At 52.5% G+C, this 16140-nt stretch overlaps 1 protein-coding gene across 1 annotated transcript; it reads right to left on the bottom strand.

Moving 5' to 3' along the window:
- Window positions 1-1173: 1173 nt before the first annotated feature.
- DHX30 (DExH-box helicase 30) lies at window positions 1174-14385 on the bottom strand. The gene is made up of 19 exons (XM_073677012.1): window positions 14195-14385; window positions 11820-11947; window positions 10619-10729; window positions 10230-10345; window positions 9942-10065; window positions 9532-9681; window positions 8788-8940; window positions 7714-8535; window positions 7220-7295; window positions 6773-6877; window positions 6342-6517; window positions 5747-5953; window positions 5586-5667; window positions 4706-4899; window positions 4274-4433; window positions 4044-4201; window positions 3854-3954; window positions 3622-3761; window positions 1174-1703 (listed from the first exon to the last, which is right to left on the bottom strand). The coding sequence occupies exons 1-19, from the start codon at window positions 14349-14351 to the stop codon at window positions 1444-1446; spliced, it is 3420 nt and encodes a 1139-aa protein (XP_073533113.1). The 5' UTR covers window positions 14352-14385; the 3' UTR covers window positions 1174-1443.
- Window positions 14386-16140: the final 1755 nt, after the last annotated feature.

Raw genomic sequence — 16140 nt, 5'->3', positions numbered from 1 at the left:
AATGCGTTTTTGGACCATTTTTGCACGGAAAAACACCCAGTGTGCACACAGCCTTAGAGGGAAAGGATATATAATCTGCAAGTCCTTAATAGAAACCTGCAGAGGGACTTACATTTTTGGTAACTGTCACTTAAGTCATTACAGGGGCAAGAGTTTGCTGGTGATTAACCCCCCAACATGGCTACAGCTTTATTCCCACTGTGGGTCGTGTGACACTAGGAATCTTACAGACCAGAGGGGGTGGGCAGTTTTCTAAAGGGGCCAGATGGACTGTGACTATTGTGGAGGCTGAAACTAATTCTATGCAATATTAATATAATTAAATAAACCCCTTAATATTGAAACTAAAATATACTGACACCCTATATAGAGTGTGAGCCCCCACACAACACCGGTCCTGTCTCTCTGCTCCAGTCTTTGCCGTGGGCACTGAGGGTCCGCACAGCAGATGCAATGTAGCGCCGTCATCTTGTCTATGAATGATGGAACAATGAGCCTGAGCCTTCCTCCTCCTCCTCCACCATTATATACACTGCTATTTGCACCCTAAGGATGCAGATAGTGACCCCAGGTGGGGTCCGGCGGCAGGAGCGGCCATGGTTTTCTGCCCTTCGACTGTCTTGGTCCACACGCTGGAGAATCTATAACAGACCTGGGCAAGTTTATTACACCATCCAAAATCTGAGGAGCTGCGACCAGTGGATTTTATAACTTTCCTAGCAGGCGGTGCCCCCCAGCCTTACATCACACTAAATATCAGATGGACGCTGCTGGGAGAATAATGTTCCCATAACCTGCTTCGCTCGTTGCAGCGCCCGCTCCGGCCCTTTGATACAGATCGTGGAGTTTATAGCATAAATGTCAGTGTTCCCAGAAGCAGCCCCCCAACATGGTCTTTTCTAAGCCTGGACCTTCAACCTCAGCAAGCCCACCTGTAACCGCAGCATGATCAATAGACGGACTGAGGGTCATCATGCCCATTGTCTCACATGATTGGGGGGGGGGGGGCGGTCGCCACATTTCACTGAATGTCCCTCGTTACAATGTAGACAAGGAGCGAGATTAATCTTGGCACCTGCGGCGCACAGGATTGTAACAAACCCTCAGCTCTGTTCTGAATGTTTCAGCCCGCAGAGAGATTCGATTTTATTTTGATTCTTTTATCATTTATTAGAAAGTTGCAGAACTTTTGTTTTATAGAATTTTCAAATAATTTGTCACCGTTTTCTCCAGCAACAAAGTATCACAAAACGCTTTTTAATATGGAATCTTCTGAAGAAACAGGAGGTGCAAAACAAAGAGACACGACCAACCAGGCCCTGTGTGCGAATAAATAACCCCCTGCCTAAAACGCAGAGCAGGAAAGGAATCCTCATTGCGTATCCCTGCCGCCACGACAGGAGCAAAATAACCGTCCGCAAAAAAAAAAAAAAAGAAGCCGCCTCATTCCTCAGCAAAGGCCGCCGGTTGCTCCGTGAAGCAGTAGGCCGTGCTGGTCAGCAGCTCCGTCAGGATGGTCAGCAGCTGCGTGTACTGCGCCTCCTCCTGGGGGGACGGCGGGGGGAGCTGATCCTGCAGGTTCCTCTCCACCATCTGGGACAAGGCCTGGCGCAGGTCAGCGAGGAGGGCGATGGTGCGGGGGTCGCTCTCCAGCTTCAGGAGGTTCGTGTCCGAAAGGGAAACCATCATCTGCTCCCCATTATCTGCAAGAGGAAAGATCATAAGAAAAAGACCGATCCAACACCGCAGCCCAGGGGCACGAGCCCAAATATACGACAGAAGAACTTTACTATCCGGCTTGTTTAAACAAAACAATAACAAAACAGCCCACCGTTTTACGTGCACAGCTCCTGTGAAGAGTAATGTGGTGTATAAGCAGTAGGTCAGCAGACAGTAAGACGAGGTAGATCAGAGTCTGACTGTTGGATCAATCGCACCCACTGAATAGTTGGGAACACGAGAGCTGTAGACATAATAATAGGCCCCACCGCAGCAAATGGAGCGGCAAAATACGACCTAGCCCGGCTCAGGGGCGGCTTCATCTTCGGAAAGTTAAAGGGGGTTAATCCGGCAGCGTACAGAGCCGTGCCAGTGACAGCACTGCTGCCGAAACGCGTAGATCATCGTCACATCACTGAGATACGGAAATGAGCCACTCCGGCCATCAGAAACTCTGTACATCACCATCTGTCAATCACCTGCTTTACTTAACCCCTTCACCACCATTATGTATAGTCATCGGCCTTATCCCTGCCTTTGATGCGGGCTCACACACCACAAGCAGCGTTTAACCCCTTCATGACTGGAGCATTTTCCATTTTTTTTGCTCTCCTTCTTTCCAGAGCCAGAACTTTATTTTTGGACGCCTCAACATTGCAATAAAATGCAATAACGGGCGATCAAAAACATCGGATCTACCCTAAAATGGTATCAATAAAAACAATCGGCTCTGCGCGCAAAAAATAAGCCCTCACCCGGTGCCAGATCCCGAAGAATGGAGACGCTACGGATCTTGGAAAAGGCGCTTTTTTTTTACACTTTTTTCTTGCTTCAATAGTCTCCATAGGAGACTAGAAGCAGCAACTGTCCGATTACCTCTATGTAGTAGAAATGCTCATGTGCTACGAGCGCCGACCACTAGGTGGCGCTCATAGCAATCTTTACATGACAACCACAGGGGTCTGCTGCAGACCCCAGGTTGTCATGCCCACACATCGGTGACCCGCGATCATGTGACGGGGTCACCGATGGGCAGGGCCTAGGACACGCTTCCCGGAAGCGCGAGTTAAATGCTGCTGTCAGAGAGTGACAGCGGTATTTAACTGGTTAACAGCCGCGGGTGGATCCGCGATTCCACCCACGGCTGTTGCGAGCACATGTCAGCTGTAAGAATCAGATGACATGCTCCCAAGTTCAGTGCGGGCTCAGCGCCGGAGCCCGCGCTGAACAGAGGGTGCCGACGTGGTGCATATTATTACTGACCACGTCGGAAAGGGGTTAAACACACGCAGACAGGAAGCACGTCATTGATCCAACCCATCGGCGCCACTGTCCTGTGATCATGGGGTGCCAAGGGATTATCATGACAGCCAGGGGTCTACTGAAGACCACCGCGACTACCATCACGATCGCCTATAAACGTCGGCTTGTGGCAGACGTTCATAGATCGTGATCTTCTCTATACACAGCCATGCTGAGGCACTGCTGTATATCTATATATATATATATCTATATCGCACGGGTGATCGCAGCTTCAAATCTAAGGGCAGTATAAAATACAGTAAAAAAAAAGTCTTAAAAAAAAAATGTAAATTGGAAAGGAAAAAAATAAACAGTGTGCAAATCAATCCCCTTTTGCCCCCCCCCCCCCAAAAAAAAAATCTTTGCTATCGCTGCGTTCCAGAGTCACCCTAGTATTATGTGGCACAATGATGGGTAACGAGGCCCCATTGCTGAATAAGGACAGACAGGTAAATGGGAGTCCCCCCTCGGACAGACCTGAAGCACTTGGGCATTGCATGGTCGCACGCTCATTTAAGAAGGTAATGCCACAATTCCCCAGCAGGAGGCGCCCCCAGTCGATCTCTGCAGCATCTTCATTGTGCCTCCATCAGTACTCACCTCTCACATTCACTGAGCTGTTGGTCATCAAGAAAACTGCCAGAGGGTGAACCATGGAGCTGTCCCGTACAAACACCGCACCGGACGACTTTACGGCCTGGAAGTAGGTAAGCCACGGCATGGAGAAATCCTTCACCTCCCTGAAAAGCAGAGCGTAATGAGTAACGGACAAATATACAGAAGGTGCTGCAAACACTACAACTCCCAGAATGTCCTGTTCTCAGGCAGTCACCTGTTCACGGTGCTCTTGTGCAGGAGAACGGGTCCAGATTTGGTCTTATAGTAGAGGCTATTGGGCCGGAACTTCCCACGGATCACATACCCACGTGTCACCTACGGAGGAAACATGATATGATAGAGGGTGGGGGATTTACGGACCCCTATTCTATGTATCTCCACCTGCTTCTGCCTTATATAGTCACCTGTATAAGTTTGGGGTACAGTCCCGCCAGGAGCACCCCTTTCACCAGCTCATCCTGGTCACTCAGCTGGTTGCACAGGGCGTATCTGTTCGTGCATTCATTAGCTTCGTTTACCAGGGAAGCGTCTTCCACATTGGAGGAAAACTGTGTGACGAGGCCTGGAGGGCACAGATCAGGGGTCAGCATTGGGCCATCCTTGCTGCTTTGTTAACCTTTAGGACAAGGCTCACCTTGGATGAAGCGCAAGGCAGATTTGGAGAGAAGGTTATCCTCTAGGAAATCGTCCCGATAGGCGCCACTTCCCCCACTGAGAACCTCTTTCCAAGCCTTGTAAACTCGGGTGAACACCAGGTGGTCACTACACGACTGCCCACTGAACATAGTCTTCACCTGGACACAAACTACATGTAAGAGACCCATAACATAGGAAACCTCAATGAAGGAGGAACGGGGGGGGGGAAGGTTAGGCAGAGCTACAAAATTGGAAACCCCCCATCGGCCTTCCCGCCGGTAGTTTATGGTGATGGATGTTGGATCATTAATAAATGGCTATTACTGGTTTGTTTTACACGGGGCACTGCCAGATGGTGTTGTCGCCACCTAGCGGTGGAAATGGGAACTGCTGCACACAAACAGCCTGCGCGTCCTCTCGTCCGTCTCACCTTGTTCACCTCCGTCCTGTTCATTACTCCACCCTGAAACGGGTCCTTGGTCAGACAGGCCACAATCACCAGCAGCGGGTGCAGGCAGCGGAATATAGAGGCCAGGACGATGGCCTTAGCGAGGCTGGGGTCCGTTGAGATACTGGCTACTCGCTGGCCTAATAACGTCAGCCCTTCTTTTTCATCCAGGACCCCTGAAGAAGAAACCATTAGTTAACTTGTCAGGTCACTGAGTGGAGAGGGTGTGAGATTCAAGTTACAAACTTTCCTGCCCCTGAATCACACCACCCCTCCATGCTTTACACTGCAGCACTGCTCTCTTAGAACTCAGCTATGACCAGTGACTCATTAGCTTTTCTGCATCGACTATAAGACTCATGTAACCTGGAATCTTTCTACTGTCCCGGCAATGACTCCGGCTGCTACCCTGACTATTCTCCATGCTTTACAGTGCAGCTCTGCTTGTTCCTATCCGCTATTTTATAATGCCAAGTAACTGGAGATTAGTTAAATTGTTGCATATAGACCCAAAAAAAAAAAAAAAAGGACCTAAATAAGAGACGAGGCCCCTTAAGGAGTAGGTTGGGCTGAAAATTTTAAAGGACACCACCAACTTTTGTACTGAAAAGTGGGGAAAAATTCCAAGTGCGTGCGTTTAGTGGCCGCAGCAGAACTGGTAAAAGGCTTTTGTTTAATGACGGTTTTGCATTGTGAGTTCAGCTCCTGAGCCCAATCCACGACGTATCAGAACATCAGGGCGGACGGGGGGGGTGAAGAGCGCAGGACACCAGAACGAGGGTATAAAGGGGTATAAAGGGTAATTTTCCCGACACCACACTATAAATCCAGCCGCTTCCTATAGGGATAATCGGCCACTTACTGATCTCCTGCAGGAAGCGCACGGCGTCCATGATGGCGCAGCGGTCCGGACTCTCCAGGGCCTGAGACAGGAACTCTACGGCCTGAAATAAAAGCAAACGCCAAATTAAAAAATCCCATTCCCAGGGTCGACGAGACGTATTGGGCTGGGTCTCATCTCACCGTCATTTCCGGGGTGTGAATCTTGGCCTGGACCACCAGGTTCTCCAATGGAGTCCGCAGAATCTCCGCCACCTGGAAGGTGGGCATGTCCTGGTGCTGCTGGTGGGTGAACAGATGGTAGGAGAATCCTGGTTGGCAGCGTCCGGCCCGGCCACGTCTCTGGGTCACGTTGGATTTGGACACCCATGTGGTCTCCAGGCACGAGACCTACAGAAGACGGCAGCAGCTCAATGGTAATTGCCTATAGATCAATGTCGATATGTGGCATCTGACTATGTGAATCTGCTCCGTAACATCCAAAACTACAACTCCTAGAGTGCCCGAAGATGGGAGTTGTAGTTTTACACCTGCTATTGATAGTGTTTTGCTTGCAATACCAGGCCAGGCCACATGGAGCGCTGTTAGAAGAAAAGCAGATGCAGTAGCCGCCTAGTGGTAGAGCGTATTACTGCAGTTTACATGCGGATGTTAGACAGGGAATACATGAAGACTACCCCATGTTTTGCCCCCCCATCACTGGGCTGTACACTGCCGCCCCTAGGAGCCCCTACATTGGCCTCCGGGTGTCCGGACCCGGCAGATACCCACGACTTACCTTTGTCCGGAGGTCGTACCGCTGTTCCTTGTGCATCCCAGTGTCGACCACATGTACAATGTCATCGATGGTGACCGATGTTTCTGCGATGTTTGTAGCGAGGACGATTTTACGGACGCCGGGAGGAGGGCGATCGAAAATGGCCTGCTGGTTCGACAAGGGGATGTTGGAGTGAACTGTGGGGGGAGAAACGAAAGAGAAAGTTTTCAAACTGCAGAGAATATAGAAGCGTAAACTAAGGGTGTGGGATCTACTTCAAAGTTTTGCAAAATAAAAAAAAAGTTGCAAGAGTTCTATACTGTAACTCTACTCCCGTTTTGTGTATACAGCTCCCATACAGAGCTATGCCTTGCAGCCATTTGGAAACAACGTCAAAATCCCCCATATATCAATCAAAGTTCTGCAGAGCATTACTCCCAGCGTCCACACACCTGGTAGGATGAGGTGTTGGCCGTTCCTATGAACCAGTCGCTCCTGCAGAATCTCTTGAACGCGGCGGATTTCCTGCCAACCAGGAAGGAAGCAGAGAATTCCCCCTACAAGAAAATACCCGTGAAATGTGGGATCACATGGCACAAATTAAATGCAAAATAAGTCATGGTGGCACCAAGTCCTTCGCGGCTGCGCTCCCCTTTGACATGATTGTTACCAAAAATACCAAGACCGATAAACGCTAGACGCACCCTCCCTCTAACAAGGTGGTGGGCAAAGACCCCAAAAGTCTTTGAATGGTCAAAAGGGTTCACTAAGACCCTATTAGCAATTGCAGGCGTCCTCCAGTTCAAGAGCAAATTTTGCAGTTTAATGGGGGAAGTCTGCAATAGATAAAGTCTGCTCCATCTGTAAAGTCAGAACCCTGTAAAGTCAAGACCCCTCACCTGGGGGGCCGTGCTTGTCGATGTGAAGGACGACGTCGCTGATCAGATCCAGGTCCGGGACGCAATCCTCAGCTGTCTGAAAACAAAGAAGAGAGAAACTGAGCGTGGGGGGCATCCGCGTTCGTCACCTATCCAAGGGCACGATCATGGTGTTTTTCCTTCACTCATCTTAAATGGGGCCAGTTTTAGGCATTGTTTCATATAGGTCAGCATTGTAATGAATCCATCCCCCAATCAGCATCGGGGGGATTCAAACAATCGTGATCAGAGTTTCCTCCGTTCCCGGCTGCCGTCAATCACAGCCGTCCTGCAGCCGGGTATACACAGTGATCATATGTTTGCTGGATCACAAGTTAAGGGGTTAATATGAGGGTGCGGTGCCGGGTGCGTTTTATGGTGACGCATCATCCAGCACGCAGAGATCTCATCCATGGTGAGACATGTAAACACTTCCTGACGCAGCGGACTCCTGTCGTCAGAGGTCGTGACCTTACCTGCGGTTTCTGGTGAGATTTCCTCCCCAGCATGGGTAAGATTTCCTCCAGATAGTGCCCCTCCACAGGGTACATAAATCCCGGGACCCTCACAATCGGGCAGTCTCCAAAGTAGCGCGAGATGCGCTGGTTGTCGCCGGTGGCGCTCATCAGGATGACCTTGATGCCTGGGTTCACGTCTAGGACCTGCTTGAGGAGGATCAGGAGGAAGTCGGTGTTCACGTCCCGCTCGTGCACCTCGTCCACCACCACGTGGCTCACCCCCTCCAGCCCGGGGTTCGTCTGCAGCTTCTTCAGCAACACTCCGACCGTGCAGAAGAGGAGGGCGCCCCCACGTGGCGGCAGATTGCTCTCCAGTCTGACCTGATAGCCCACGTTACGCCGAAGTCTGGGCCCTAATTCTTGGCCCACGCGGTGAGCCACGGATACGGCGCTGATCCTGCGAGGCTGGGTGATCAGCAGGTTACAGTGGGCCCCGTGGCCGCTCACAATGGCGTCCTCCAATATGTAGCGCGGGATGCGGGTGGTTTTGCCACATCCAGTGTCTCCAGCGATCACCACCACCTGATGGCTTTTAATGGCGGCCAGGATGAGCTCCCGGTGCTGGTCCGCAGGCAGACCCTGCAGAGCGACGCTGCTGTCCCACCTTTCCTCCAGTGAGCAGCTGATATAGGAAGCTTCTGCCTCGGATATCGGGGTGTACGGGCGGCCTGTGATCGGATCAGAGAATGGAGAGGACATACAGGACTCATCCGACGCCTCCATGTAAGCCTCATCGTCTTCTTCTCGGAAACGTGATCCGGTCACCGGCGCTAAGGGAAACTGAGAGACGGGAAATTCAGCGTAAATCACCCTAAAATAATGAGCAACTTGTCCTCTACTCCAGTCACAGGTACCAGAGAGCAGAGGATTACAGGGGCCCAGCTGCAGAGTAAAGGCAGCCAGGAAAATTGTGAATGCAGCTCTGGATGTGAGCAGAGGATGACAGATATTCCATAGTCTACATGGCACCATCTGTATTTTGTGGGGGCTGTGACAGGTAATGCACCCCCCCATCCCCATACTGGACCTTACCTGGCTGAAATATTCCTCCATCCTCTTCAGCAGATGCTCGGGGACCTGGAACCTCTTTGCTTGTTTCTGCTGTTCCTGAAATTTCTGCACTGATGTCTTATTGTACATTACGTTAGTCAGGGGGCGATTCTGGGGGTCCAGGAGGCCCAGATCCTAAAAATAAGATGTAAGCGGGTGGAATAAATCAGCGTCAGATGGAGGCGTTATATCTACAGATGCGTCAAATATCATACACCTTAATAAATGTGCTGCAGATCCAAGCAAAACGGACTACAAAAAGAGTTCCTGCAAGGATCATTTCCACCGCTTGTGCTCGCTCTGGGGTCACCATAGAGGCATCACCTTCCCCTAAATTGCTCATATTGGAGGGGTTGTCCGGTGCCGCTCAGGTCCACATCAGAAGAGGAGCAGTGCCATCCTGCCTCCACGTCCCTGCCGGGCCGCAGTATGATCGGCACGTGTCCTAGACTAATGGGCCAGCAATGTAGATAAACCAAGTGACCTGAGCTCCGCACCTCCCGATGCAGAAGTGAGCCGAAGCTGTACATCCCCTTTAAGGCTGTGATCTCAGATTGATTCCTATGTAAGATGAGAACGTTAGGGCAAAGCCGATATGTGCAGGATCCATTCTGTGTGGATCTCTGTTCTCCTTGGGAATAAGAGGCTTTTACCCATTGATAAGTGGCGTCCTATAGTGCCATTTATAAATATCCAATCCCCTCTCCGTGCTGCACAATCTCCAACCTTCAGCTTTTGGCAGGCGAGGGCGGCAGCTTTCCTCTCCGCTTCAACCTGACGCTGACTGCTTGCAACAAAGGCCATGGGTTGGGGCCACTGGAGGGTCAGACGGCACGTCTTCATCCTTCCTCCAATGTGCTGATAATGTATGAAATTCTGAGAGAGAGAAAGATTGTTATAATACACACGGAGGCAGGAATGGGGGTCCGGGAGTCACATGACACCCAGTGCTGCACGGCGGTCTCCTCACATCAAAAGGACAATACTACGGATATCAGGCAGAAAAGGCTTTAATCTGAATTGTCTGTGAACCCATTAGTATCTACCCACAGCACAGAGATCTCCAACTGCTGTGGCACTACAACTCCCAGCACGCAGCTGGAGAGCCGCAGGATCGAAGGCAACAAGTGACCTACCGAACTGGCAGAGACGGATGTGGCCACCTGGATGACGGAGGAGAGCAGGTGTTTGGGATTGGAGAAGACACGCAGAGCACTCGTAGCTTCAGCATCTTCACCAGCCAAATCCATGGAGGCGACCCTGAAGAGGAAAAAGGGATTTACGCGAGTAGTCACTGACTAACAGGAGTGGCCAGAAGCCGGACGGTTATTGGGTGGACTGTCCCTGCCACGTAGAGATATGGGGGGGCGCCACTGCAGCTTTGGGGGCACTTGTAACCTGCACTAGGTAAGTGACGGACAGACCTGGACTCCCGGCTGTGGATCCTGCTCCGCGTCCGTGACGAAACAGGGGCCATAGCCAGACTTTCCTCCAGATTTCCTTTCCCAACTAGATGACCTGAATGCAACAAGCCAAGATCCTGCAAAGAGAAGCCCAGAATAAGTCCTGAAATCGTCCTTTATTGTAAAGCTGTTGCAATTAGTAGTCGGCCGGTGGAGGAGGAGGAGGGTGATATATTTCTGCCTGTAGATCAGTGTAATGTTAAACTCGCGTTGTGACAAGTTACTGAGTATTGGCAGCATTCTCAGAATGACCACCAGAGGGCGATGTCACAGTGCTAGGAGCTCCTTCTCCCAATCACCACTAGATGGCAGCGTACTGAGCAACAATTGTTACATTGCAACAAATTCACCTGCAGTATCTTACACGCCCGAGCCGCCGCCTGCCGCTCTGCATCCACCTTCTTAGGTCCGTAACCTTCTACTTCTATGAGTTTTGGCCATTTTAGACGAAGGAGAACTCTCTAGAAAAAGCAAGAGATAACAGGGGTAAAGAAATAATAACTGCAAAGATCCTTAGAGGGGTATTCCGGTAATAAGAAATCACCTAACCAGAAGGAGGATCTGACCACTGTCCTATATTATATCCCAGAGCAGCACTCACTGTGTACATACATTACATTCTTATTCTGCACTGATCCCGAGTTACATCCTGTATTATACTCCAGAGCTGCACTCACTATTCTGCTGGTGCAGTCACTGTGTACATACATTACATTCTTATCCTGCACTGATCCCGAGTTACATCCTGTATTATACTCCAGAGCTGCACTCACTATTCTGCTCGTGCAGTCACTGTGTACATACATTACATTACTGATCCTGAGTTACATCCTGTATTATACTCCAGAGCTGCACTCACTATTCTGCTGGTGCAGTCACTGTGTACATACATTACATTACTGATCCTGAGTTACCTCCTGTATTATACTCCAGAGCTGCACTCACTATTCTGCTGGTGCAGTCACTGTGTACATACATTACATTACTGATCCCGAGTTACATCCTGTATTATACTCCAGAGCTGCACTCACTATTCTGCTGGTGCAGTCACTGTGTACATACATTACATTACTGATCCCGAGTTACCTCCTGTATTATACTCCAGAGCTGCACTCACTATTCTGCTCGTGCAGTCACTGTGTACATACATTACATTACTGATCCCGAGTTACATCCTGTATTATACTCCAGAGCTGCACTCACTATTCTGCTGGTGCAGTCACTGTGTACATACATTACATTACTGATCCTGAGTTACCTCCTGTATTATACTCCAGAGCTGCACTCACTATTCTGCTGGTGCGGCCACTGTGTACATACATTACTTATATCTGTTTGCGGTCAGTGAACGCTGTTTATATTCAGAGGTTGCACCCTGTTCAGACCTGACACTTCTTAGTAATATTTCCCAGTCACTGAAGGCCAGCCGAGACACTGACAGCAGTGAGGACAGATACTAATTCCACTGGAAAGTCACAAAGCTTCTTCTTTGACTTCCAGACTAGGAGCGCCCTGTAATGACAAGAGGTGCTGCAGCAGCTGTGTGCTCACGTTGTGTCTGCCGCCGCCGCTGTGCGTGTAGCTCATCTTGTCGCGGAGCTGGGACGTCCGCAGCGCCCGGCTGATGGCGCAGTGCAGCAGGTTCTTCGGAGCCGGGAATTGTTTTAGAAGATTTGTATCTAGAGGAAGCAGACGAGGCGTCACGAGCTTTCTTCTTACTTGCAAAATTTTCTTTTACAGGTTTAATAACAATAAAAAGTGATCACAATAATAAAAAACACACAACACGGAGCGGGGGCCGGACAGGGACCGCAGCAAACCACAGAGGGGGCCGGACAGGGACCGCAGCAAACCACAGAGGGGGCCGGACAGGGACCGCAGCAAACCACAGAGGGGGCCGGACAGGGACCGCAGCAAACCACAGAGGGGGCCGGACAGGGACCGCAGCAAACCACAGAGGGGGCCGGACAGGGACCGCAGCAAACCACAGAGGGGGCCGGACAGGGACCGCAGCAAACCACAGAGGGGGCCGGACAGGGACCGCAGCAAACCACAGAGGGGGCCGGACAGGGACCGCAGCAAACCACAGAGGGGGCCGGACAGGGACCGCAGCAAACCACAGAGGGGGCCGGACAGGGACCGCAGCAAACCACAGAGGGGGCCGGACAGGGACCGCAGCAAACCACAGAGGGGGCCGGACAGGGACCGCAGCAAACCACAGAGGGGGCCGGACAGGGACCGCAGCAAACCACAGAGGGGGCCGGACAGGGACCGCAGCAAACCACAGAGGGGGCCGGACAGGGACCGCAGCAAACCACAGAGGGGGCCGGACAGGGACCGCAGCAAACCACAGAGGGGGCCGGACAGGGACCGCAGCAAACCACAGAGGGGGCCGGACAGGGACCGCAGCAAACCACAGAGGGGGCCGGACAGGGACCGCAGCAAACCACAGAGGGGGCACGAAAATGGGCACCGAAGGGCGTTATCAAAAGGGTTAAATACCCTTGCTCGCGGGGAGGGGGGGTACCGCCGTCGCTCGCTTGGGGGGAGGGGGGGTAGCGCCGTCGCTCGCTTGGGGGGAGGGGGGGTAGCGCCGTCGCTCGCTTGGGGGGAGGGGGGGTAGCGCCGTCGCTCGCTTGGGGGGGAGGGGGGGTACCGCCGTCGCTCGCTTGGGGGGGAGGGGGGGTACCGCCGTCGCTCGCTTGGGGGGGGAGGGGGGGTACCGCCGTCGCTCGCTGGGGGGGGGAGGGGGGGTACCGCCGTCGCTCGCTTGGGGGGGGGGTACCGCCGTCGCTCGCTTGGGGGGGGGGTACCGCCGTCGCTCGCTTGGGGGGGAGGGGCGGTACCGCCGTCGCTCGCTTGGGGGGAGGGGGGTACCGCCGTCGCTCGCTTGGGGGGAGGGGGGGTACCGCCGTCGCTCGCTTGGGGGGAGGGGGGGTACCGCCGTCGCTCGCTTGGGGGGAGGGGGGGGTACCGCCGTCGCTCGCTTGGGGGGAGGGGGGTACCGCCATCGCTCGCTTGGGGGGAGGGGGGGTACCGCCGTCGCTCGCTTGGGGGGAGGGGGGTGTTGTGGGGAAGGGGAGGATACCGCCGTCGCTCACTTGGGGGGGGGGGGAAATCACCGTCGCTCGCTTGGGGAGAGTGGGTAAAGGGGGGGGGGATCACCATTGCTCGCTGGGGATGGGGAAATCACTGTCGCTCGCTTGGGGATGGGGGGGTATCACCATCGCTTACTTGGGGGGGGGGGGGAAATCGCTGGTGCTCGCTGGGGGGGGTAAGGGGGGTACCGCTGGCACTCACTTGGGGGGGGGGGGAGTGGGGAAGGGGGGTACCGCTGGCACTCGCTTGGGGGGGGGGGGGAGTGGGGAAGGGGGGTACCGCTGGCACTCGCTTGGGGGGGGGGGGGGGGAGTGGGGAAGGGGGGTACCGCTGGCACTCGCTTGGGGGGGGGGGGGGGAGTGGGGAAGGGGGGTACCGCTGGCACTCGCTTGGGGGGGGGGTCTCTCCACAGTCTGCGGATTTGATGTGATCCAGCTGACCACAGGACTCGGTGGGGGGGGGGGGGGGGGGGGTCTGTATTGCTGTTCTGTATGTGAGGAGAGCTGACATCACAGCAGGACCCTCACAGCCCCCTATCTGTGGTGAGAGCAGTGGCTCCTGGTCATTTAACCCTTTGATGCCGTTTCGCAGATCACTTTCGCTGTTCTCGCCCCTGGAGCTGCTTTGTATTTTATTATTGTGATTTTTTTTCTTTTTGTTATTAAAACCTGTAAAAAAAAAAAAAAAAAGAAAATGTTGCAAATAAGAAACAACTTCAGCGTCACAAAGGGTTAATGGCAGGAGCCCGAGCACAAGAGCTGACACTCTACAGGACATAACGGGGCAGCGGACGGAGGTCACCCAGCCGCAGCCCGGACACCGCTCACCTGCCCCCATGTCCCCCGCAGGCTCCGCCGTGTGATCCTCCGCTGCCGGATTTACTCGGTGTCTCCCCGCACACAGCGGCCGCACATGGCTCCGGTACAACCGGCACAGCAGCAGCCTCCCGAGCAGCGGCGTGACACCCGAGGGCGCCGCCATCATTAATGAGCTCAGACACGGCTGACAGCAAGGACAACTGACTGAGCGACAGCGACACTGGAGGACCAGCGGTTATCAGAGGAACTGCAGGCAGAGGTCTGATGGGAGCAGGGAAAACTTGCAACTGCAGGTAAAAGTCTGTAATAAATGTGTGTGTAGAGAAAAGGAGGAGAAGGGGAGGAAAAGAGGGAGAGGGATGAAAAAGAGGAGAGAGGAAGGAAAAGAGGAGAAAGGAGGAAAAGAGGAGAGAGGAAGGAAAAGAGGAGAAAGGAGGAAAGAGGAGAGAGGAAGGAAAAGAGGAGAAAGGAGGAAAAGAGGAGAGAGGAAGGAAAAGAGGAGAAAGGAGGAAAGAGGAGAGAGGAAGGAAAAGAGGAGAAAGGAGGAAAGAGGAGAGAGGAAGGAAAAGAGGAGAAAGGAGGAAAGAGGAGAGAGGAAGGAAAAGAGGAGAAAGGAGGAAAAGAGGAGAGAGGAAGGAAAAGAGGAGAAAGGAGGAAAGAGGAGAGAGGGAGGAAAAGAGGAGAGGGAGGAAAATAGGAGAGAGGGAGGAAAAAGAGAGAGGGAGGAAAAGAGAGAGGGAGGAAAATAGGAGAGAGGGAGGAAAAAGAGAGAGGGAGGAAAAGAGGGAGAGGGATGAAAAAGAGGAGAGAGGAAGAAAAAGAGAGAGGAGGAAAAGAGGAGAGTGTGGGGGAGGGGAGGGAGGAAAAGAGGAGAGAGGGAGGAAAAGAGGAGAAAGGAGGAAAAGAGGAGAGAGGGAGGAGAAAGGAGGAAAAGAAGAGAGGGAGGAAAAGAGGAGAGAGGGGAAAAGAGGAGAAAGGAGGAAAAGAGGAAGAGAAAGGAGGAAAAGAGGAGAGAGGGAGGAAAAAAGAAGAGAGAGGGAGGAAAAAGGAGGAAAAGAGGAGAGAGGGAGGAAAAGAGGAGAAAGGGAGGAAAAGAGGAGAAAGGAGGAAGAGAAGGGAGGAAAAGAGGAGAGAGGGGGGAAAGAGGAGAGAGGGGGGAAAGAGGAGAGAGGGGGGAAAGAGGAGAGAGGAGGAAAAGAGGAGAGAGGGGGGAAAGAGGAGAGAGGGGGGAAAGAGGAGAGAGGAGGAAAAGAGGAGAGAGAGGAGTAAAAGAGGAGATAGGGAGGAAAAGAGAAGCGAGGGGGTAAAAGAGGAGAGAGGGGGGGAGAGGAGAGAGAGGGTAAAGGAGGAGAGAAGGAAAAGAGGAGAGAGAAGGGAAAGAGGAGAGAAGGAAAAGAGGAGAGAGGGGGAAAAGAGTAGAAAGGGAGTTAAAAAGGAGAGAGAGAAGGAAAAGAGAGAGAGGGGAAATGAGGAGAGAGAGGGGAAAGAGGAGAGAGGGGTGGAAAGAGGAGAGTGGAGAAGAGAGAGGGGGAAAAGAGGATAAAGGGAGGAAAAGAACAGAGAGGGGAAAAGAGGAGAAAGGGAGGAAAAGAGAGAATAGGGGAAAAGAGGAGAAAGGAGGAAAAGAGGAGAGAGGGGGGAAGAGGAGAGAAATAAAGGGTTGGGAAAAGGGTTGACTGAGTATAGGTGCTGTGGCAAAACAATTCTTTAAGGAAGAAAAAGCCTGGGGGGAAGCCTCCGACCATTTGGAAAAATTAGACCCCTTCTTAGTCATGTCAGTAAGGGGTTTCACAATTACTGAGTAATTTTGGATGAATTTCCGGTAAAAATTAGTAAAGCCCAGAAAATGTTGTAGGGCCTACAGGTTCTTGGGACGTTCCCAGTCAAGGACTGCTCAGATCTTCTCTGGATCCATCCGAAAACCCAAAGATGACAAGTACCCCAAAAACTTCACC

Source organism: Phyllobates terribilis, unplaced genomic scaffold (assembly GCF_046119375.1).
Source record: "Phyllobates terribilis strain yellow unplaced genomic scaffold, ASM4611937v1 Scaffold_4__5_contigs__length_816908805, whole genome shotgun sequence".
NCBI classification, from domain to species: Eukaryota; Metazoa; Chordata; class Amphibia; order Anura; family Dendrobatidae; genus Phyllobates; species Phyllobates terribilis.
Note: the sequence above shows the minus strand (reverse complement) of the source record. Positions and strands in the feature narration are given on the sequence as shown.

Bases quoted from the DNA above. Each gene is read 5' to 3' on its own strand.
- DHX30 (XM_073677012.1), bottom strand. From the start codon at position 14,351: ATGATGGCGGCGCCCTCGGGTGTCACGCCGCTGCTCGGGAGGCTGCTG. The intron at 10,730-11,819 runs GTGAGCACACAG...TGCTTTTTCTAG, and splicing joins GCGGCGGCGGCAGACACAAC to AGAGTTCTCCTTCGTCTAAA. The intron at 5,668-5,746 runs GTGAGATGAGAC...CTTTTATTTCAG, and splicing joins TTCACACCCCGGAAATGACG to GCCGTAGAGTTCCTGTCTCA.